This window comes from Paralichthys olivaceus, chromosome 8 (genome assembly GCF_024713975.1).
Source record: "Paralichthys olivaceus isolate ysfri-2021 chromosome 8, ASM2471397v2, whole genome shotgun sequence".
Lineage (NCBI taxonomy): Eukaryota > Metazoa > Chordata > Actinopteri > Pleuronectiformes > Paralichthyidae > Paralichthys > Paralichthys olivaceus.
Window position 1 is genome coordinate 13,658,112 of NC_091100.1, and position 24,313 is coordinate 13,682,424.

At 40.5% G+C, this 24,313-nt stretch overlaps 3 protein-coding genes across 11 annotated transcripts in view; 1 reads left to right on the forward strand and 2 right to left on the reverse strand.

Moving 5' to 3' along the window:
- Positions 1-28: 28 nt before the first annotated feature.
- nfam1 (NFAT activating protein with ITAM motif 1) lies at positions 29-4,870 on the reverse strand. Of its 3 annotated transcripts, none has more exons than XM_020084014.2 (6): positions 4,661-4,870; positions 3,512-3,781; positions 2,018-2,100; positions 716-835; positions 553-606; positions 29-458 (listed from the first exon to the last, which is right to left on the reverse strand). In XM_020084014.2, exons 1-6 carry the CDS (start codon positions 4,734-4,736, stop codon positions 396-398), a joined length of 666 nt encoding a protein of 221 aa, XP_019939573.2. In that variant the 5' UTR covers positions 4,737-4,870; the 3' UTR covers positions 29-395. The 3 variants fall into 3 exon arrangements, with proteins under 3 accessions (XP_019939573.2, XP_019939572.2, XP_069386154.1); XM_020084013.2 differs by having other exon boundaries at positions 2,018-2,139; XM_069530053.1 differs by lacking the exon at positions 553-606 and having other exon boundaries at positions 29-484; positions 692-835; positions 2,018-2,139.
- On the forward strand, positions 4,561-10,481 carry LOC138411136 (uncharacterized). Of its 2 annotated transcripts, none has more exons than XM_069530051.1 (4): positions 4,561-4,707; positions 8,487-8,613; positions 8,894-9,023; positions 9,694-10,481. In XM_069530051.1, exons 1-4 carry the CDS (start codon positions 4,576-4,578, stop codon positions 10,016-10,018), a joined length of 714 nt encoding a protein of 237 aa, XP_069386152.1. In that variant the 5' UTR covers positions 4,561-4,575; the 3' UTR covers positions 10,019-10,481. The 2 variants fall into 2 exon arrangements, with proteins under 2 accessions (XP_069386152.1, XP_069386153.1); XM_069530052.1 differs by lacking the exon at positions 4,561-4,707 and adding an exon at positions 7,040-7,268.
- A 2,291-nt stretch (positions 10,482-12,772) lies between these two features.
- grin2bb (glutamate receptor, ionotropic, N-methyl D-aspartate 2B, genome duplicate b) overlaps positions 12,773-24,313 on the reverse strand; it is a 102,997-nt gene continuing 91,456 nt past the window's right edge. For 4 of the 6 annotated variants that reach the window (XM_020083744.2, XM_069530460.1, XM_069530458.1 and 1 more), the window contains one exon: positions 12,773-18,973. In XM_020083744.2, coding sequence (XP_019939303.1) covers positions 16,577-18,973 — 2,397 coding nt within the window. In that variant the 3' untranslated portion in view covers positions 12,773-16,576. The remainder of the gene's footprint in view (positions 18,974-24,313) is intronic. The other 2 variants (XM_020083745.2, XM_069530461.1) reach the window with 2 other exon arrangements.

Sequence of the window (24,313 nt, forward strand, 5' to 3'; positions counted from 1 at the left end):
AAGTTGTCACATTAAAGAGACAGAGGAAGACTTGGACACATTTGTTTTAATGATGCATATATTACTTTACACTTTTAGTCCTCAACATACATTTTCTATCCAGTTCATGTATTTAAAATCTATATTTACTGGTTCTTAGGTCTCTTTAGAATAGGTTTTGTATTGTTTTATTTATTTATTCATTGTCTGTAAGGTGCTGACCAGAACAAAATTAATTTCTAATAATAATAATAAACAATTCAACAATGTAATGTATCACTGATAGAGGCATAGTGACACTTTTGTATCATACATGAAACAGAATATTTTCAAAAATTTGGTTTTTACTTTGAAATAATCTAAATAGTTTTGCTCTCTCAAAATCTCTCAATCTGGTGAAACTAATGATTTATGATTCAAAGGTTCTCATAGACAGACTCAGATACGTTGTCATCCGGGTGTTCTGTGGTTTGCTCCGTCTGTGAAGGAAGCAGAAGACAGGTAACTAACCGCATGTGTGGTTGTTTTCCTGTGATAACAAAATGTGGCAAAGGACCTAAAGTTCACACTGACGTTTTGGGAGTGGTCGAGCACATCATAAATGGACCTGGGCCGAGCCTCCAGACTCTGAGAAAAAAATAAAAAATTAACACATGAATAAAGAGATGATGGAATCATCTCTACATTGAGTCAAATGTGTGCATGGATATACACTGATGAATAGAACAGTACTTACAGCATATACAGATGGAGATGGAGCTGTTCTTTTGTCTTCCTCTGTCTCCCTCACCTGTGTTTCTCCTCTGTTCTGCCTTTGCTCCCTGTTGGTTTTTCCACTTATAGTAATCTGCTCTTTCTATAAATGAGAATTAATTACATAAAAAAAGGATAGTCATGCAAAGTGGACAACACTAAAAGAAAATAAAGGCAAATGAGGATTTTGTTGTGATGATGTTGCTCCATCTTAGGTTTTCTGTCATAGGAGGTTAATTATCAAATGCTTGGATTTAATCATTAGTGCCAACTACTATTTCTGGACACCAGTGTAGACCAACTTTCAGAGTTCAGTTATGAAAGACACTAAGTGAGAGGATGAGGTAACAGTGACTGTGTCCTACAGGTCATGGTAACTGAGTGAGACAAGGCCTTTTTTTCACTGGACTATGCCAATGAGCTTAGCCAACTTTCCATTCTGTCTCGATGAATAATACGTGCACTAAGATCCAAAAGAACAACGACTGAGCCTGAATCTGTTTGTAGATGAACATTACTCTGGATCTGGATTTGTGAGGCCCAAATCCAGATCAGTTACTCAGTTACCAATTCACAAGTTGTGAACTGGTAACTGAGTAATTGAGTTTGAATCTGGTTTCTGGTCTGCTGGTCATACATGTATAAGCTGCTCTTTCTCAGTCAAAGCTTGATGACACTTCAACAAGTTATTTTGTTTTGTTGTAGTTTGCAACATATCTGTTGCCGTCTAATAAACACTGAAGACTTAAAGTGAAATCTGTGCAGGATTCTACCTAAAGATTTCTTTGATGAAATATTCTTACTCATCCTCATCTTGGAGGATTTTATCTTAAGTGACCTGATCTCTGAGGTGATATGATGTTTGAGCTAAGCCTGATTTGGGTCTAGTGATCCTAATCCTAGACGGTGTCATCTTGTTTTGTCTGACCAGATATTAAATTTATTATCACATAAAACAAAATGCAGTGAATCATCCGAAGATGGAAGTATAATTCAAGTTTCCCATGGACACACTGAAATATATAATGCGGAGGGGGAAGTCCATTAATCGCAAAACAATTACAAAAAGAAGATGTAAGTATTATTTGAAACTTAAGCTGTAAAAATGACTAAAATGAATAACTTATTAAAATAGTCACTAATTAATTTGTCTGAATAGATAGGGCTCATCTGTATCTGGGGCCTCAGAAACGCACACCTGTCACATCACCACAGTTTAAGTGTGTGAAAAAGAAATATTCTTAGAAATGAACAACACCCAGTTTCTTAACTTCTGCCGTCTTACCCAATGTCCCCTGAAGACATAAATGGAGCCGATCACGCTGAAAACCAGCAGCACACTAGTGACGACGGCCACAGCGATGAATTCTGTGTAATTAAACACAATGGGCTCCTTGTAGCCATTAGCTGGAAAACACACACAATGTTCAGTGTCAGTTTGTGGCAGGATCCATCATAACTGCACAGCAGAGCTACACTGAGAAATTCCTCATCTGTGGAGCAGCTAATGCTCCAGCTAAAGATATCTGAGATCATTTACATGTGTTTAAATCAACTAGAGAGTTATTAGCATCAGTATTAGTCTGCTAACTTCTTCTGGCACGGTCTCATGATAAATTTAAATGTTTTTACCATTGTAAAAAGAGGTAAGAGAGAAAAATGCACATCTGTGAGACACAAAACTGGAAAAATATAGCACAGCATGCTCACTATGAACCTGCCAACACTGAACAAAGTGTAAATACTCAGCTCACAACTTTCTCCAAGATTTAAAGTGACTTTGTGCCAAACTATAATTGGATTTTGTTTGTGTCTTTAGTCTTGGGACCAACTTCATCTCTTAAAAAGTACATTTAATTCTGATTTGCAACATCAAATACTTTTTGTACAACACATAATTGCAACCAGATTACGTCTTAACGTCATGAGGAAATGTGTAATTTACGTGTTTGGCAAGTCACAAACATGTTGTTACTGAAGGTATCGCTTGTTATGACCTCAGCGTTATTAAAGTCTTTAATGGCTGTCGTTAGACGCTCACAGCTCTTGGTTAAGATCATGAAAATATCGTGATCTGGTTTTGTACAGAAAAAGTTTGCAGTGACTTCAGACACTGAGTTTGTTTACATTTAACCAAAAACACATTTCTTTCTCTAACATCACTGAAAATGCTTTTACTGCTTAATTCACACAAAGCTTTGATTACCCAGCTCTGCAGAGGTGAGAAAGGAGACTTTGAATCTTTCAAACATGGTTAATCCTGTCACTTGTCCAAAAGTGCATGTTTATCACAATTTGAAAGATGACCACTTGTCTCCATGACAGTGGTCTTTTCACTCTCACAAGTGTTGACGCTCGTAACAGGTTTGCCTTTGTGATGTTCTAAACATCCTGTCCCAACCACCATATGACTTTTTCTTCACTTATGTGGCAATCACAAAAGAGCTTTCTTTTGATGAAGACATCCATTTGTTCAAGCTAACCTGTGAATGTTATTTTAACATGAGTCAAAAACATTTTCAAGTTACCTGATATTTAAATCGTTAGTAATTGAAAATAAGCAGAAGCTATGCGATAGCAATGAGTAATTTGGTGAAAACTATAGATAACATTGGAAGCTGCGTCTCCACTTTCTTACATCATCCAGATAGATGTATATGTTTTTTTCACTTTCAATTCGACAACAAAAGAACTGGATAGATGTAAAAAATGTGTTTCACGTATATCACAAGGTCTCATATGCTACCTAGACTACTTCACTGCTATCTTTCATTCTTACCTCTCACTCTGAGAAACCAGTACACCCTGGCTGTTTGATACTCGCAGTAGTATTCTCCGGAGCTGGTCATGTTGTTCAGCTGCAGTTTGCTATTAATGACTTTAGGCTTGTCAGTCGTCGCAGGGAGCTCTTTAGTGTATATCCGGTTGTTGTGAGGATCGATGCAACGGATACTGTCTCTACTTTTGTTTTGTTGTTTGAAGATGTGACAGTCAATGGTGAGGTCTTCACCCTCAAAGGCCACAAACACAGTGGTATCCAGAGACAAGTCTGTGTCAGGACAAAACACAGAGGTCAGAACTGATAAGTGGATCAGTCAACGTGCCCATACACAGAAGATGAAGATGCAGCAATTTTGATATTTAAATTGTTGTCAGTCATTTTCAAGCACAGCACCAAACCTTTTGTGGTTACAGCTTCTCGAATCACTGTGGAAACTGGGTTTCTCCATACATTTTAAGGTCTTGACCTTATTATGTTGTGATTTGGCCATTAAAGTTGAACTGAACTGAATTCCCTTTATTATAATTCATTCTTCTTCTTGCCATGGATACATTTGTGAAGCACTTTGTAACATTGTTTAGATAAGTGCTATACAAATAAAGTTATTATATTATTATTATTTTTATTAAATAAGCAGATTTGCCTTGAATTTTTCGATTTTAGACACAAATTAAAGAAAAGAATAATTGATGATGAACAAAGCAAAGAACATATTAGAACATCTTTGGCTTCATACAATCCAATGGACCAACAGTCCTCTTATGAAAACACATTTCAAATCACTAGATCTGGATGTTCTGTAGATCTGCACCAAATTCTAAATACTCATAGTTATCAGACCCCAAGACATGTCACACAAGGTTTTTTCATCAAAATCAATGAATTATTCTCTGAGAAATCAAGGAAAATGTTGAAAATGAAAGAAAGTGAAGCATATCACATCCTTCCACTAAGTTTTATTATCGTGCATTCTGTAGTTTTTTCGTAATCTTACATATGAACAAACACACAAACAAACTGAGAGGGGTGAAAACATTAAGTCCTTATTAGAGATAGTTACAATGGTGATCCAGAAAACCTTTGTAACAGTTAACTGTAGCACTCACGGAACTCAATACGTGTCATTCAAATGTGAGTCAGGCTTACTTGGTGGACGCATTCCTGAGCAAACAGAAGAGAAGAAAAATACCCCGGTCAGTATGAAAAGTCTTTGAGCTTCCATGATGTGACAGTGGTTGTAATTGAGGAGGTTTAAGGTTTTCTTCAAAATGTTTGTTCTGTGTATCTACTAACTATTTCTCAAAGTCTCCTGTTTCCTAATCTGCAGTTTTTGGTTTCCTCTTTCCAAGCAACTTCCTCAATATGTCAGTTTAGTATTTTTCTCTCACACACACACACTCGGGCCGCTGTAGGTCCATTGGTGATCATTTACAACTCTGGTTTATTTCAGGAAATTTTGGATTAAAGCCTGAAAACTTTGATTAACAGAGAGGTAAAGCAACATCAGCCACAGGATGTTAAGTGAGGTGCAATGTTGGCTCCTCTCCACAGAGAGACAGTGTTGGAGAAATAATAGTGTGAGGCAGGAGCGCACAAAACCTCATGTGGTTTTTCTTAAAACAGAAGAAGGGAAATACTCCCTTATATATCTCCTTCACAGATGTGAACCAGCTGTGCTCCTCCACAGTAACTCTGCCAGGAGAGGTGTACAGATGTTGAAGGGCAGTGGTTCTTATACATTTTTCTGTTTTCTTAATTTCTGCCTTTACATCCACCCCCGTCCCCTTTTCTCTGCCTCGACCTTTTTGAGATTTTTGTTCCGTCTGTTTTGTGGCCAACTTTGACCTCGCTTCAGCGACTCAGAGAAACAGAGGGGCGTGGTGCTGGAATAACATCTGGATGCCAGTCAATAAAGAATAATTTATTCTATCCGGTAGCCAATCTCCAATACTTCTTATCCCTTCTATTTCCTGGGTAGTAATGCATCCAAATCCTTTACTTAATATAAAAACACAGATGTACTAGTACAGAATGGCACTTTTAAATCCCACTACATGCAATAACAAACATAACTTTAAACTTAATACAAACAAAGAGTCTCCAGCTGCCTGTAAAACAAGGCAATGCAAGTTTAATTATACAGAACCATCTCCATTTTATGCAACATTACACTTCTACTCCACAAAATAATTCATATGGAAATAGTTGCACCTTTCGTTGTACTACTTTTATTTTACAGCTATAGTTGTATATTACATACAAATAAATACTGTTGTACATTATTCCAACCTGAAGCAATGTTGGAAAACAACAGTGTAAAAATACTCAGTTAGCAGCAAAAGTATACATATTTATTAGAATTTTTACTTACTATGATATAATTGGGTTATAATTATTGATTTATTAATGTGCATATTACAAGTTGCAGCTGGTGGGGGCTTTAATCAAAAGTAACTTAATTTAATTGTTGATTACATTAGTTATTAATCAAAGTGTATTTTGAAACTATACTGTATACAGTTCCTGAGTAATTGTACTTTTCTTTATCTACTTTCAACCACTGTCCCAAAGTATACTGTGTAAAGCAAGTGAAAGCAGCCTCACCAAAACCTGCTATAACAATAAAGTACAGTTTGCATATAAAGTATTCAACGTGATAAAACAGTGAGAGGAGCAGTTAATAATTTTTACTTTTCATTCTTTCAGTTTATTTTTTTGTCTGTTAATACTTTGTCAATTTTATTGAATATTTTTGTAATGTTATTGATTATTTTTGTAATGAGTTATAGTAATGCTGCTCGAAACAAAAGGTCTGCATACGTAAATCAATAATTTAAAGTTGGCCATATACCACTTTTATATATTACAATTTAATGTGGGTAGTGGAGAAGCAAAAACTGCTTTGATTTGGTGTTTCTGTCATCAAACATCCCACACGTCATATAGTCTCCAAAAATATACTGTTGGGTACTTTGCATGCAAATCCTAATCTGTAGATTAACTACAGCTTTCAAATAGTGGAGTAAAAGGTACAGTATTTCCTTCTGAAATACAGAAGGTTGAAAGAAGAAGAATTCCTTATTTTACCTGCTGTATTTTTTTTAAGAAAATGTCTTGTGGTGGAAGATGTGTTGAGGCTCTGAGCTGCCTTGTGAGGGTAAAGGGCAGATGGTGTGAAGCAGAGACAGATGAAAAGGGTCCATAACTCATGTTTGAGGAGATCACAGTACAGTACTACAGAAGCTTGATCCTGCACCAGATTCAGATTACACATATACACATATAAATACACACATACATATACCAGAAGAGACCAGAATAGGGTAAATTATACAAGTAATAAAGTGTGCTACACATCTGGCACCAGCTGGGTATGTGTGTGTGTGTGTGTGTGTGTGTGTGTGTGTGTGTGTGTGTGTGTGTGTGTGTGTGTGTGTGTCTGTGTCTATGTGTGTGTGTCTGTGAGGCAGAGAGAAAGACAGGGAGAGAGAGATCTGGGTGTGTGTTGGGGGTGTAAAGGTTCGACAGCTCTCCACAAACGAAGCCTCTCTCCTCTGGACCTGTTACACTATAGTTGGTCATTATCTTACAACTGTGAGCCGAGGGTGGAGAGAGCACCAGAGACAACAAGAGAGAAAAAGGAGGTAAAGACGAGGGCAGTGACAGAGGAGAGGTGAGAGACACTGTTTCTGTTAATCCAGCTACATGTGAGGAGGATTTCCTGCTGAGACTGGGAGCATCATCTCTTCAACCTGTGAGTTTAGATTCATTTTCTTATTGTTTCCAGCCACAAATTCTATGAGTGTAACTCTGTAAAGATAAACATGAAGCTGCTGCAACCAGAGACACTGGTTTGTTTTTTGATTTTAAATCTTGGTGATTTGTTTAGTCAGAATTGAAACAAGCAGTTTGGGTTTATAGTTTGACTGTTCTGTTTGATCAGTCCCCAAATACACAACCTCTGAAATCATTTCTAATTCCTCAACAATGAGTCACTGGCTCATTATTGTCCAGTGTGATTCACAGACATTGTCATATGGATGCAATCCTATTTTTTTCCCTTCAGTTTCTGGGTCGCCTGCCTCACCTCCTCTTATATAACCGTGTTTTTTTCCAGATAAACCTGGAGTCACGGGATTAGAGTTAAAAAAACCTCCTCTGTTTGCTGGATTCTGTCGCCATTCTCTTCTCATGGCAGACACACGCAGACCCAACTGTCACAGGTCAAAAAGATGTTTTCTTCAGGTCTTCACTTAACATTATTCGACTTTTTAAAAATGAAACAGGTTAAAATACTTGAGACAACCACACACTTGATCAAGTGAAGCTCTAATCAAAGTCTTTAACTTTGAAGTTAAAAGATTTAAAGTCTTGATGGCAGCAGATCTAATTTTAACAGATTTATAAACCACTGGTTAGTTTAATTTATTACATTGCATCATTTACTTGTGTTGTAAACATAACTATTAAATGGTTACAGGTTGTATTTAGTCTTCTCGACCACTCAAAATGCTTTACAATTTGCATCCACACAAGCAGCCATAAAACCCTTCCATGTACAACACTTTTCTATCACACACTATTCAGTCACTGTTGGCACAGTCATCAGGGGCGATTTGGCTGCAGTATCTTGTCCAAGGACGCTTCAGAAAGCAGGTCGGAGGAACCGGGGATTGAACCACCGAGCTTCTGCTTTGTGGATCTCCCTCCTGTCACACGTTCTTCAGAGTTTGATGTAGAAAATGTAATTACTTGAGTAAAGTATTATTTGAGTACAGCGGTAGCTCCCACTAGATACAGATGTGCGTGCAGTCTGAGACACGGAGTTTCTGAGCTGTGCACATGAACCCTGTGTTTCTTCACTTTATTCCACCTGACGACTGTTTCACATCTGCTGCTTCACAGACACGAGCTGATCTGTAACTTTTCAACACATGTTGTTTTTCTCCTGTTTTTCTTTTCTTCTTTAAAGGTCTGTCTGCTCATCATGGCCCCTCCCTCTCTGTTGATGTTGCTGATGGTGGTCGTCATGGTAACTGGGGCCAGGGCGGACAGGGAGAATGAACTGGACTATGGGTACTGGAACTACAGAGAGGGAGGTAAATCACAAGCTGCACTTTGATGCCCTGTGTTTTTGAGACACGAGGGCCTGCAAATCACCAAGCGACAAAATGTTTGAAGTTTTGAATGATAATAAGAATTTATGGGTGAAGTGAAGGTAATGAAGCGGTTGGAGAAGGTCCGCAGAGTGGATGTGACCGACTGGAGCCTGAAATAATTACCACACATGTGCCTCTCTGATTTTTATGACTCACTCAGGCAGTTTTTTCGTTCTCTCTGTGTAAATCAAAGCCTGATGCTTTTATGTTTTGGCTGCAGCTGACAGCGTGAATGTGGCCTCAGTGCGCAGTGTGACCCGCGTGTTAGATGCCTGGGGAAAACGCATCTTCAACGAGATCAAGACTTTGCTGCACTCACAGCCCAGTGCACTATTACCAGACTACTCCAGGTATTTTACAACACTTACAGTATTCCTCATGTTGTCTGAGGAGCCTCCTTTACATTCACTACATCAACTTTACATTATTTAACGCTTCATATACATACTTTTATTATCCCTACCACAGCAGTTAGTAAGGTTGTTCCTCAAGTATCATCAGACATGGGATAAAACAAAGTAGATTTACTCAGTTTCTTTACTTACATACAGTTTTCATGTATCTGTACTTAACTTAAGTAGATTTATTTTCAGGTACTTTTCACTTTTACTCCACCACAGATATCAACACATATAAAGTGACCACAAAGAGTGTCACCACATACTCCATACCACAAAAAAACACACACAACACGACGTGGTGACAACAGGGAGATTAAAAATTAGTTTAGAGACACAAATTGAAGGGACCATGAAAGAGACAACATGTGACCACAAACTAACACAAAACCACAGAAAGAACAAACACACAAAATGAAAACAGATGCAAAGTAAAAACAAATGGATGAGTCTTTTTTCTGAGTCTACAAATGTAGTTTTCGGGTGTGTTCCTGTTTGGGGACTTTAAACTGTGCCCAGGGGCCCTGATGTCTACTGATCTGTCCCAGCGTCAGGACGTTCGTCGTGTTCTGCTGAACGTGTCTGAGTTCTTTTGTCTGAGCCTCCTCTGTTCGTCCTGCAGGGTGCGCCCTCTGTCCGAATCCGTGAACGACCTGTTCAGAGAAGTCTCCCTGCTGCATCGGCGCATCACCGAGCTCTCTCATCGCCTAGCAACACTGGAGCCCTTCCTCCGTCACCACGGCTACAGGGAGGCGGGGGCGGAGGGGGACGGCCGGGCCCTGACACCAGCACCCCGGGGCCTGAGAGGAGGGGTGGCGAGCCTGGGCCGCAGCACCCCGAGGACCACGGTGAGGGGCGGCTCTCCAAGGGGGAGCAGGGTGGTGAGGAGGAGACGGGTGAGGGTCCTGAAGAACGGAGAAGTGATGCTGATTAAGAGTGACAGATAGAGAAATGGTAAATTTATATAATGTATGAGACCCACCTCTGAACTGTGCAGATTTATATTTTTGGTGAAATAACATGATATAGAGATTGTCCTGTGAGATCAGGACTGATGCATTTTGGGACCAACGTCCTTACAACATCCTTATAATGTTTGTTTTTAACTTCTAAGCTTGAAGTTTGAATTTTTGACCTGAAATAAACTCTTTTTGTCAGATGGTGTTACTTATTTTACTCCTCATATAGTTTCTTGTTATTATGTGATGTTTGTCTTTATATCTGTCTTTTTAGTTTATTGGCAAAAAAAAATGCAGACATAAAATGTTCTTTTAATTAAATAAATAGTCCGTCTGTTTTTTCTAAAAAAGGTAAAAGTGTTTGTGCACGTCCCTGAAGAGATATACTCAATCAACACAAATGCAGTAAGGTTTTCGATGATGAGGAATAAATATTCACTGCAAAAATCAACATGTTTTCATTGGTCAGTCAATAATAAAGTCCACACAACTAATTGAGGGCAGCACGGTGGTGCAGTGGTTTGCATTGTTGCCTCACAGCAGGAAGTTCAAATCCCAGTTGGGCTGGTTTGATCTGCGTCTTGCTGGCGACCTGACGTGAACCCCGTCTCTCCACAGTATCAGCTGGGATTGGCTCCAGCTCCCCAGCGGCCCTCCGAGGAAAGGTGGTGTAGATAAAGGATGGATGGAACTGATTGAACCCTCTACAATACCAGTCTCAGGACATTGTCTACTGTGGTTAGGACAAAACTACAGGTTATTCAGTGGAAAACTGTTCAATGGAAAAGTTCTTTGGAAATGGCAAATGGGGAATAAAGCGACACAAGAAAATATATTCCAAAGTATATCTGACGTTCATGTGAAGCTCCAGACAAAAGGATTGCACTGTTTTCATTGTGTGCGACCACCATCATGTTTGTATTGTTTCGAGATAGACTTGAAAAAAGCCTGAACTCCCTCCAGTTGCCGCAGGCTGCCATGTTTTTACCACTGGGTGTCAGTGCCTGTCTGCTCCTGTAATCACATGTGACAGTGCAGCGATTGACGGAGGTTTGATCTTTTGTTTTTGCTCCGCTGAGGTAGGGCTCGGTCCTCACAGGGCCCAGCGGGGGGTGCCTGTTATCTGCCAACATAATTATACTGTTTGTTTGCACATGATGATCACGTGTGAGTGTGTGTGTACATGTGGTGGGCACACAGGCATCGAACTTTATGCCTTCATTAAAAGTTCGCCAAGTGTTTCTACAGCAACCAGTCTCCCTCCTCTTCTTCAACTCTACTTGTCATCCACACCACATACCTCAATGTTCCTCCTCTCCGCTCTTTCTCTCCAGATTTTCAATCTGCAGCTGCACACTTTTTAATTTGTCTTTTGTTTTGCTGACCCCCCCCCCCCCTTTCTTTCATACTGTAATCTGTACATCAACCTCCCCCTCCTCATCCTCCTCCTCTGTTTCTTTCCCTCCTTCTCTCTTTCACTCCTCTCCATGCTGCTATGTGTGGGCGTTGAGCTCAGGCTGTACTTTCCATTTTGGTATTGTATTGTCGATGCATTGTTGCATCCAATCCAGTTAAGATGCTGTGGGAATACTGTATAAATCTCTCTCTCTCTTTCTGTGTCTCTCCCAACCTCACTCACCCCTCCTCCCTCCCCATCGCTGGAAAAAGAGCCAGTTGCTAGGTAACGGTTAATTGTCGAGAAGTAGTTACATGTGTTGCAATGCATCCCAGGGTTGTTGGGTTGGTGCGTGGAGTGAACGAAAAGAACAGATAAAGACCAGAGAGTGGATTTTAGGAAAAAACACTGATTAAAAGATTAATTTCTACAGCCTCACCTTCTTCTTAGTCAGCATCCGGGAGCACAGATATTGAAATTCTCCCAGCAAATCTATACGCATTTTCAAACCTGCTGGCTTCTTTAAATAACTCCTGTTGCTGGACGAGGATTTCAAAGTAAAGAGAGGGAGTCCGAGGAGTGACGTTTTTTTTGGGGGGGTGGGGGTGGGGGGGCTTTGATCTTCGCTTCTCAGTTTGCATCACTTCTCCTTTCCCTTAATACATCTCTCATTATTTCTTTTCTCTTCTCCCTCTCGATGCACCTTTTATTTCTCATGCATCTTAGAAGAAGACGGAGAGGAACAAAAAAAAAGATACAGTGAAAGAAGATGTAGAAGATGATGCTCAGCGGCAGCCATTATCTCTGATCCTCTGATGACCTATGGAGCATATTAATAAGATCTGTTACAACACGACCCTGGTGCACTTGAATGTCAAGTATAAATAGGAGACACATGAAAGTCCTGTTTCTCTCGGGCAACCTGTGGACACAACAAATGATAGAGCTTATACCTCCGCCAAGGCCCAACAGTCCCTCAAATTCAATCGAGCTGCACCAAATTTCACACATTCAGAGATATCAGTTGTCTAAACATGCCTAATTTTTTACATCAAGATCCAAGAGTTATTCCCTGGCTAAATAGTGAGGATGTTAAATAACCACCTCACATTGTTAAAGAAAGAGGACATGATTCCTGGATCTGCAGCCTGATCTGAATCTGCACCAAAATATAACGGGTCTTCGCTGATTCATATACTGCATCCTTCCAACAAGTTGTGGAAATCAATTCAGTAGTTTTTGCATGATCGCCATTTTTTCCCCAGACAAGGAGGTCATGTTTTCACCCTTGTCTGGGGAAAATGGCAGAGGGGGGGGGGGGGGTTAGACAAGAGCAAGACAAATGATCAAAGTCTGGAGTGTTCTTGTTTTTTATTAATACTCAACACTTTTATTCCAAAGAGACAGAAGAATAATATTTCCCAGCACTTATTTTTCACACTGACTGTGTTTAATCTCATTTTCAATATTACTAAATATTCAATCAAATCTGAAATACTGTCTTCACACAAGTAATTTCTCTCCATACAAAAAAATGTGAGGGTGAACTAGAGTTTTGTCGTATGTACATTTTTCACAATCTGTACAGCTCAGGGATGTTGTTCGACCTCTGGCAAAAAACAAACCAAAAATCAGAGGATGCAGCCAAAGAGGAAAGAAAGAAACAACCTCTGTAAAAATGTAGTAATCTGTTGTGCTTTATGCGAACCAATTAATGGTGGTGCTTTACAATTTTTCATTTGAGGAATAGACAAGCAGGTCTTTGACAAATCAAAGAAGAAAATAAAAACACATCAACAAAGCTCGACTTATCAAAATGTGTCTGTGATAAGAATTGATTGCACATATCCTGGCCTGACATTACAAAAGCAATTTTGCAAGGGGAACCTACGAATCAAAGATTTATCCCAAATAGATTTATTCTCTGCCCTTTTGTACAGGTTTTTATCAAAAGTCCATGAGCGTGAGGTAAAGTATTTACAAACTGTTATAATACATACAATAACACAGTTTTCTCTCACACACTCTGTCTCTCTTCCATATGAGCACTCACAGAGGTAATCAAGCGTATGTATTCAGGCACATACAATAACAGAAATAATGAGATATATTCAAAGGATAAAAACAAGAAAAAGTAGAAATGAAAAAAGGCTTCTTCAGTGACAATGAATGTATTAAGACCTCAACCTTGTTTAAAAAAGCATTTACACAAACTATCAAGAAAAGCAATCTTTGTATAACACTAACAATAAAAATGTTTTCTATCCTAGTGAAATGCTTTTAATTCAATTTAGCCATATTCATTTGAGTATAACCAAAAATTTAGACTGTTAAAGATTTGTGTCTTCTCTTGCACAAACGAGCACGCACACGCACACTTACAGTACCACATGGATCATCAGTACCAACGAAATTGATAAAACTCCAAATATCGTTCAAAAGCGCCCTGTTAAAAGGCTAAAAGTTAAGATTTAAAAAACAGAAATAAAGAAATAAGAACTAAGAGTATACATGCAAGTCCTTACAAAACCCTTAGTATCATACATACTGACTTGTCAACCAAGAGAAGGAAAGTCTACTGAAGTTTTGACTGGGATGTACAACAAACTTCATGTCAGATCCATTCAGTCAGATTGTGCTTAGATATTAAAAATTTGGTTCAGCATGACAATTTAAAGTCAAGTTTAAGTGACAATAAATAACTGAAAACTGGAGAATAATTGTCTTAAATATCAACTTACAATATCTTAATGGTTTATTTTTGTCTGTGTGATGTGTTCGAGCAGAGAGGTGATGGTGAGGATTGGGGAGCTGCCTATTGACCCAAGTTAACCACGAGCCCCACACTAACAAAGACGGTGCTTTTTAGAAAACCTACTTCTTATTTATTCCTCTTCTTCACCGATTGCAGTCGACACATGAATCCACAGGACCTTGGACTTGAGGGTAAATTCTTTCCTTCATCAAAATCTCAGCATGTTGAGCAGATTGTTGTCGACTTGAGGCAGAAATCAAGGTCACAGTACAGAGATGTGTGTTCTGTTTGCTGAAAATGCCGAGCAACACTTTGGGACAAATGACAACTGAATGAGCCAGCTTTTTTGTTGGGAAATTTAAGAAGTTACACATTGTGAACTACGCTTATTCATTTTCTTGAGTTAGATGAGATGATTGGCACCACTTTTATATCCCTACATCGAATATTTCCAACTTTTTATAGGTGTCTTAGGTGTAGATGGCTAATGGCTAATCCGTATTAACATCTTTCTGCATATGAATGCAGATCAATTAAACATCCGTTAGCCTGCTCAAACTTGATTGGTCAAATTAAAAACAGAAACCAATAGACTTGAGGGCCCAAAAACCTTGTCCCCACCTACAGATTTTCTTTATTCACATGCAGAATCTGTTAATAGAGATTATTTCATAGACAGAAAAGCTCAAACGTATTCCCAAATTGTTGCACTGCTCTTTTACACTGCAAAGGGACACTACCCTGCTCACCCTGTGGTGAGAACACATTTTTTTTAATAAAGAATAAAGAAATGACACAATGTACAGTAGAGGGGAGTTAGACAGATTATGATGAGTTGCAAGACGACATGATGATATGATGATTTAGGGCTGTGTGCTGCCGTGGTCCCTCAAGATGTCCAGGTCCTGGACCCAGGTACTGTCACGATCAATGGAGTGAGGCCCGTTGAAAACTTTTAACGTGATGTGCTTGTATTTAATGGGTCCTGGATCATCTGCTCTGATGAGGTGAGGAGTGATAAAGCTAGTTGAGCTTTATTTTGTAAATGGTTTAAAGGAAACTGTCTTGCAATTAGATAATCTGGAGTTAATAGTACAAGAAGAAGCGTTTACATTTTATTTCTAAAGCATCATTTCCTCACATACAGCAGCAGGCTCTGTTGTACCTGACTTTTGGAGGGGGGGCAGGAATGTTTATTTATTATGGCACTGTGGTTTTAACCCTTGTAATCCTGCTGTTGGTAACTTTTACAGTTGGGGGTCAAGGTAGGAAATGAAACTTCCTCGACTGCAACAGTCTTTGTGTTTTACTTCCCTGTAACATCTGGAACAGCATGATAAATGACACTCGTGAAACTCTACTCTCATCTCAGATTTTTTCAGTTATCTCTTCACTCAAATCAATTGACTAATTCTTTGTAAGTGGATCTGCCGACCAACAGAAGAGATCTTAAGTGTAGAAAATCAGTATTGATCCTTTAAGGCACATCCAGCTCAAAATGCGAGACCCATTTGCTACTGCCAAGCAGAAAAATGAGAGCAAATGGCAAATCAGTATGATGATGTTGTTTCTGCAGCTGAAAGAAAAACCTGCTTTGGAAAAAAATCAAAAGTACATTAAATGTACTCAGCAAGTCATGCCTTTTACATACACGTCACAGCACTCAAAATAAGAAAAGTAAAAAAACAAATCAAACATGAAGAATTTATAGCAAAGAATCCAAAAGAGTCCAAATTACAGGAACCTCAAAAAGATCTGTACTGACCATTGTCCTGTGATGTTGGAAAGCTAAGAAAGAATTAACATCATACAAATATGTAACATGAACCATTTAAATAAATGAATTAAACTTAAAAACAATCCAAACCAATCATCAGTAAACACTAGAATAATATTCAATAATATTATCAACATTATCAATACAATTATTATTAGTTTACCCTGTTACTTCAACAGAAGTGTGGATTTCTCATTCATGATTGTATTTCTGTTGCTAAACAAAATGTTTTGTTTTGGTGTTAAGGAACTGCAGGAGGGAGGGAAAGACGATGAGCATGTGAAGAGACTGGAATTTGTATTTCATGTTTTTCCCCTCCCTCCACCCCATCTTTGTCCAAGCATCGTAGCAGCACCAGAATCTTCTATTCCCATTAAAACTTGTCTCCCGGCAGCTTCACAACATCTTAGCCTGTAGTGGCCTCTGTGCATCGTCCAAATTCTTTTCGTTTAGTGGAGTGAGAACAACACACACAGTATGGTGTCTCCTCATTCTCTTCACACAGAAAGGTCATCCACCTGAGCTGTTTCTCTTTTCTCTTTATCTTTCTCTCCAGCCTCCTACTTTTCTTCACCCACTTCGTCTTCTTTCTCTCTCTTTCTTCCTTCGTCTTCTCCCTCAGACGTCTGACTCAATGCTGGAGAGCTTTTCATAAACGTGTCCATTGCTGGCACCATTGAAGGGTCTTTGTCCCTGCCCCAAACCTAATGTGTCCCTGCCTGCAGGCAGTAGTTTGTTGGCCCCGTGGTGGTTCCCCATGGGCCCTCCCACCCCACCCAGACACAGCTCTTTGGGGAACCTGGGGGCCACATTGGACATCACCCCAGCTGTGGCGGTTGCGGGCAAATAGGAAGTCGCTCCCATGGAGCCGCGGAAGTCCCCTCCTCCTCCTCGGCTGTTGTTGAGAAGTTGCTGCTGCTGCGTCTGTGGCTTTTTGACGTAGTACGGTTTGGCACCGTGTAATAGACACTGGTCGTCGCCGAAGGTTGGGATGAAGGGGTTCTGGTTCACCTTATCTGGGTAGAGAGATTTAGACAAGGAGTAAGTCCCGGCCCCTCTGCTACCACCACCACCACCACCACCACAGCCCCCACCTCCCATCATAGCTCTATCTCTCTCCCTTTGGTCTCTCTCCCCCACCGACCGCCGATGCAACCCACCTTCGCCTCCACGGAACAGACTGAAAGAGGAGCCTCCTTTCGCCCTATCCCCACCTATTCCTCCAAACATGGGAGACTCCCTGTCACCAGAGTACCTCTCAAACATGTGAGCATAAGGGCTGGGCCCCTCCATGAAGCGATCTTTGTCTTTCAAGCTCACACTTCGGGGCTGGGCAAACTGTCCCCCAATACCCCCACCAACCCCTCCCATGCGGCCTGCCCCCTCCCTCTGAAGGTCCACGAATGTGTCATATGAGTGTTGCCTGCGTAACACCCTCCCACCCGGCCCTAGTTTCCTGCGCTGTGCCTGAGTTTGCGTTTGGCTGGGTGCTACGCTACTCTTCTCTCCAGCGAACACCATATTATTATCCTCGCTGATGTTGTAAAGGTTGCTCGGCTGCACCTTACAGGAATCACAGCGTTTGCTGGTAGCGGAGGTGGGGCGACTGCTGCTCCCTCCAACTCCGCTAGCTTGGCACGTGCTGCCTCCTCCGACACCACCACCATGGTGACACACACTGTGGCAGTTACGACACTCCCAGTCTCCCCCTGCTATGCCCCCCCCTCCTAGACCAGAAATCCCCTTCTCCCAGCAGGTATGGCCCTGCTGTCCTGCTGACACTGAGCCAAGCCCAACTTTACACTCTGCTTTCTTGCCTTTACCTTTGAGGAAGTCTTCCACAGGCACTAAGCTTTTACAGATACCACCACCACTACCGCCGCCCACACCGCTTCCTCCACTTCCTCCCTCTTGCTCCCACTTGGCCTTGCCCTCCTTGGAGCGGAACTGGTCCGCATAGAATTCCCTCAGGTTCTCTTTGTCTTTGCGGAATACATAAGGTGAAGAATTACCCCCTCCTCCTCCCCTCTTCCGCTCCAGGGGAGGTGAGACCGTGCGGTGTGCCAGGGGACCGTGAGAAAAGTGGTGGTGGACGGTGTGGTGGTGGGGTCTCCTCCTGTAGGCGCTCAGCTCTATCTCGTCCTGCTCCCGTCTGCACTTGGCCGAGGCTGGCCTCTTTTTCAGGCTGTCCCTGTACTGCTTACGCCGCTTGTTGTTGCCCTCCAGGTTGCCGTAGGTGACAGTATGCGTGGAGATATCCGATACGTCAGAGCGAATGTTCCCATCGTCACCCCCTGAGCCTCCCCCACCCCCACCACAGTACCTTTCATGACCCCCGATGAGCCCCGTGCTGGATGCGCCTCCTTTGAAAGAAAACCTGCCGTATACATTGCTCCCCTTGAACCCAACCTGGCTGGAATCCGCAGGGGTGTGGCCAGCAATCAGGTCAAATTTATTTGTATTCCTGTGAGTCATGGAGGGCCGGGGCTGGGTGGTAAAGATAGGCGCTACCCCTCCCCCTAAACTGTCGCAATCAAACATGCCCCCATCCAATGAGCTAGTGCTTCCTAAACTACGCGGCCTATTAGGCGGGGGGCCGGACATACCCAGAGCCGAGGCCGGGTGGTGGTGTCGGTAATGGTCCTGGTACAGGTTGCTGTCCTTCAGGGGCAAGTTGCCAAAAGTCCTCTCCACCTCGCTGATGTAGTCACTGAACATGTTGTCCTCTGGCATGTACGGCGGTGCTGACTTGCAATCTACAGGGTGACCCACCAGGCTGCGCCGGTGCTCCTGGATATCATAGAGAGTTGATTCACGACCACTGTGGCTGTACTCCAGGGCAGCATGCGGAGAGCCATTAATGCCCGGGACAGCGGTCATGTCCTTAGCAGTGCGGAGCAACCGCAGGATGTTGGAATGGGTGTTGTTCATGTTCTTCTTCATGGTGGCCGAAGGTGAGTCTATGGTTGACTTGTTTTCCTCGATTTGTACCCCGTGGATGCAGCTGTAGATACCCTGGAGTGTGAAAATTAAGAGAAAAGGGAGGTAGAGAGAGAAAGAGAGGGTGAGACAGGCAATGGGAGGAAGAAAGACGAAAAGTGAAAGTTGCAGTATGAAGCTCGAGTAAGAGGAAAACAACAAGTAAAATGTGCGGCAGCAGTAAGAGTCAAGAACCAGAGGGGAGTTAATGTTAGAGAGACAAAGTCAAACAACAGACACATAAACAGACAGAGAAAGAGAGATAGAGAGGGAGAGAAAGAGAGAGGAAACAGAGACAGAAAGAGAGGTTAATGCATTGCCATGTTCGCGCTGACCAGAATCTTTGTTTGCACACAATTAAACGGTTATAAGGGAGTTCATGAATGTCTTTCCTCTGGGGAACAACATGGAGCCTCATAGCTGCTGCTCAGCACACAGAGAACGAGTGAGAGGGGCATAAGGACATCAAAATCTTAAATTATAATGCAAGGGTGGTAGTTTGACCACCAATCAATAGACTGAATCAATTTTATGTAAATTTAACTGACATTGGTGCCACAGGCTTAGTTTGTTACTCTATTCTAGACACAAACATTAATATACATGAAAATATCATTATTCATCAGTACAATGTGTTTGTTGCTGTTGGTTGACAACAGAGGGTTTCTCAAACGCGGAGGGAAAGCCCTTGAGTGAAGTCAATCAAATGTGTTTAAATGGGCGCTGAGGAAATCTGCGGTTGAGGCGACAGCCAAACCCGAAAGGTCGAGGACACGCTACCCACCAGCCGGCGAGCGGGCCAACGTTTCTCAAAAGGTGTCAACTCGTCAGAAACAGTTTCCGTCCGTCTCTTAGTCACTTTCCCCACTGCCGAGCTGCAGTCTGGGATCTGAATCACAACTAGGGTTGCAAAATTCCGGGAATTTTCAAAGTTGGAAACTTTCTATGGGAATTAACGGAAATTAACGGGAATTAACGGAAATTAACGGGAATTAGCGGAAATTAACGGGAATTAGCGGAAATTTACGGGAATTAACGGAAATTAACAGGAATTAACGGGAATAAATCTGAAATTTACAAAATAGGAGGTTGGCCCTCAACAGGGAACTTAAATATAGTTGGGGAAAATATATTGTAGCATAATCTTGGCTAAAACAACCAGATTTACTTCACGTGCACTCCTCAATCACATGCACACAGCAAACTGCTTACTGCAGGGCTATTGAGGCCACACCCCCTACATGCACTGTGCATTCCTCCATCACATGCACATCTGATTTCAAGACTATTGAAGCCACACATTTGAGCCCAAGGACTATCTGAAGTCAAGTAAGTTTTGATAATATTATGGGGTAAATATATTTGATCTATAATAGTATTGATGTTTAACTTGGAAATATTAAATAAAAATAGGTGCTAAATGTAAGCTATTTTTCATTTCATTGACCATTTAAGAGGCTACTCAATGTTTTTGTTGTTCATTAAAGAATTGTTCATACAAGAAATAAAACTAAAGTTCTACTCAAATAAATCTGTTGAAATGTCATGTTTTTTAATTGTATTATTTGCATGGATGTCTGCTTATGACAAAACAAAAATATTTACATTTATATTTGGATATGATCCAGTTTGTTTAAATTACCCCCAATTTACAGTTCATTCCCATACATTCCCAATAATTCACATACATTCCCAATAATTCTCATAAATTCCCATAATTCTCATAGAAAGTTTCAAATTTGGAATATTTCCAAAATTCCCCACCTTAACTTCCCATGGAAAGTTTCGGGAAATGTACCGGAAATTTTCCGCTCCTTTGCAACCCTAATCACAACCCTCTTCTCTTTTATGCCGCTTTTTTCTCTTTGTGTGGGTTTTATCTCCAGCTCAGGTGAGCAGCAGCCACCACAATGGGATTGTCTATCTATCTCTCCATATCTATGGCTACATTGGTTCCAGTGAAAGGTAATAGAACAGAGGTTTTTTGCACACCTCTGTGTCTATTCTTTTCTACTCTGCCTTAGTCCTGCTACTGGTTTATTTTTTATCATAACTCACCTCTCATATCTGTATCTCATTAGCCCTTCTTTATTGCCATCACTTTTCTATCCACTCTCTATATACTATGTACTAATCTTGAATATTTTTTCTTTCTTGCACTACAACTTGAGTGTTAAACCAAATGTGGAAATGTGGAAAGGATGCCTGGCTGTAGGACCACACTTCAGTAATCGCACCACTCTTGAAACATGCCTGCACTTGAGATGGACGTTGTAATTCAACAAGCACAATTGAGCACATTAGAGCTGAGAGTGGAAGTACAATTGAGCACATTAGAGCTGAGAGTAGATCTTGTAGCCACCATGTTTTGCATAAATATATTACAGTTTTGACTTTTGGTGGCGTGACATCAAGACGAACTCCTGAGAGTCTATTCCACCTTTTAATAGAAAACAGCAGTGAAATCAGCTAGAGGAGGGAAATTGAAAAACTCAAGACGGACAAGAAAAAGGGAGAGGAATAGGACAAGAGCAGCAATAAAGAAAGATAGTAACTCATGAGAAGGTATAACAGCTTCTCAACATGCACTGATCGAGGGCCTGACATTAGGGCTAAAAAGACTTTAAACATGATATGAGGTGGGATCTTGATGACTGATCTGCGCTATGCTCCTTTTCAATATCAAGAAACCTGTGAAAGAGGACTTCATTATGTTTAAAGATTTAAGTTCTGTTGCAGAGACAAAACTCAAGTATCACTGAGGTTCAGATGCAGATAGCCGACCTAGGATGGCTGCTTTGAGATGAGAGACATACTGCTGACAGAGGTGAAACAGAAAAACAGAGATGCAGGACAAGACAGTTGAGCTAGAGAACAGTTCTTTGAGAAATATCCTCTGAATTTATTAAGAAGGGTAGATCAGTCATTGAGTTTATAAGTGAGTTGTTGAAAAATCCTCTCACACTACCTGATGGAGTAGATCTGAAGAAAGGATGGCAGCAGAGGATTGAACTCAATGGGAAGCAACTTAATTTTGAAAATGACTATGCAACCAAGATGATGGAGAGACACAAGGCATACAGGCAAATTACAGCACTTCTGAAAGAGTATACAGGAGAGTAAATGAAGCAGGCATGGATATGAATAAATAGGAAATCAAGATGACGGTGACTACAAAGGGAAGTACCGTGACGGCCGTGTAGGAGCAGCTGAATGAGATGATGCTGTGGATGTAGACCAACACGACAGACAATGCAGCCCAGCATGAGAGAGAGACTTATGGGGTTCACAGAAAGTCCACATAGTTAAAACCGGAGTAACTGAAGAAATTAAAGTGGTTCAGACAGACATGACAGAGATGAATCACGACAGAGCACGAGAATATGTCTCATTTTAAAAGAGGTATCTGATGAGATAGGGGTACAATTATAGTCATTAGATTTATTTAGGGTAATTAAAACTGAATATTAGAAAGGAAGGAAGTGAGAAAGAAAGAAGACACTTGTTTATCACCCACCTAACAGTTAAAAAAAAAAAATTTTTATCAAAATTTTTAATCTCTGCTTGACAAAATATTTTAGTTAATAGATGGAATCTAAAGGGTTGCTGATGCTTTAAATTATATTTGGATAGAACTGCATCTCTCAAAAAAGACTTTATACTCACTATTCATTACCTAATAACAGCTGTGCTAGAATTGACTATTTGCATGAATAATAAGGACCTGAACAGAGTAAGAGAGTGTGAAATTGAAGAAGAACATGTATCGGATCCCTGCGCCATTTTTCTAGAAGTAAAATCAATTGTCAGATAATTAAATAATAAATTCGATGTCGAAGACCTCAAAACTATGAAAGAGATCTTCAACTGAGGATTGCTTGTTTGTTGCCAAAGCTGCAAACATTAAGGCTTTCTGGTACTTTATAAATCTTTATTAAACTAAATTCAAGGATAATGTCTAAGTGATGGTATATCATTTGAACAGTCCACCGGGCAGAATTGCTGTCTTTCCCCGACTATCTGATAGAGCTTTTGGTGCAAGCCATGAGGCAGAATAAAGACTGTAAAGTAGAGTAAAAGTTCGGAATGAACACATCATCCGGACGACCTAGACACGTATTCATAAAATAATCAATCAACTTAGGATGTTTGACTTTATGCCCTAAAACATATAACGTGAGGATTTGAAAAAAAACATAATGAGGTTTGTATAACAAGAGGAATTGATAAAATATATAAGGCAAACTATATCAAAGGGGATCATGACATAAGGAATGATATTGAGAGGTGGGCTGTCCTTCCACTGCACTTCAGTATACAAAGAGATATAATAAAAATAACTGTCGTCTAACAACATATTTCAGTCATCCCCTATTAAAATACCAATGAAACATTCAAAAGGTCATATAAGGTTCTGTACTTTAGTAATATGACGGTAGATATTGTGTTAAGAGAAGTCTAATATTTGATGATAATTTAAAAAAACAGGCAGAATAAGGCAGAACCACCAACACAGTAACTTAAAACTGTGAATGTAATTGAAGATGTGGATCAGCTAACTCATATAACTTGCTAAATAGCTCAAGAGAAACTGTGCCTAATGGAAGAAAAGGACACTGTTTATATGTCATCAACAAGATAACACACCAAACCACTCTGTTTGGCATTGGGCATAGTATTGTTTTGGGAAGTCCATGAAGTCAAGATCAGTCAACTATCTCAGAATATCATCTGAGAATCTCATATGGGGGTTCTCTATTAAAGCGGCTTTAGCTGCCTCCCCATCCTGCTTCCTCTGCAACCCGCTTACCCGCCTCCACCCCAGTTCCTCCTTTTCATGCCGTGTCTAAATTTATCAACATCATGTCTGTCTGTTGTCACTGATCTCTACTCTGTTCTTTTCCCTGCCATGCTGCTAATAAAAATACATTTTAAAGTAAATATTATAGCTTCAAATGCTAAAAAAACAAAAAAACGTGTTTCTGAAGTGCTCAAGGTCAGATCTTTTATATCGTGTGGAGTTTTTCTGAGCAAGTGTAAAATGATGGCACAATAAGACAACCTCCAGCCTTAACACATAACCTCTGGTGTCCTTTTCTCAGACAAATGATAGCTAAGACAATTTTTATGCATCTACACCCCTCCCCCTTTCTTAAAATGTAACATTATGCAAATTATCCGCACCTCAAGTGATTATTCATATGGATCCCAAGCAGTCTGCATCAATAACACAAAGAGACCTTGTTAAGAGACCCATTGAGTGTAGTTGTAACTCAGTCGAGACGAGCTTTGGTGGATTTTAGAAAGAGAATGAGTTTTTTTTTTAACTGTGTCCGGGACTGAGGCTCAGGAGATCTTTATTTAAGAGCGCGGCCT

Coding starts and splice junctions, on each gene's coding strand:
- LOC138411136 (XM_069530051.1), top strand. CDS start 4,576: ATGGTGATCCAGAAAACCTTTGTAACAGTTAACTGTAGCACTCACGGA. Junction 8,614..8,893: donor CTGGAACTACAGAGAGGGAG/GTAAATCACAAG, acceptor TTTTGGCTGCAG/CTGACAGCGTGAATGTGGCC. Junction 9,024..9,693: donor CTATTACCAGACTACTCCAG/GTATTTTACAAC, acceptor TTCGTCCTGCAG/GGTGCGCCCTCTGTCCGAAT.
- nfam1 (XM_069530053.1), bottom strand. CDS start 4,736: ATGGAAGCTCAAAGACTTTTCATACTGACCGGGGTATTTTTCTTCTCT. Junction 2,140..3,511: donor CTGGTTTCTCAGAGTGAGAG/GTAAGAATGAAA, acceptor TGTGTTTTCCAG/CTAATGGCTACAAGGAGCCC. Junction 485..691: donor GTACTGTTCTATTCATCAGT/GTATATCCATGC, acceptor ACATGCGGTTAG/TTACCTGTCTTCTGCTTCCT.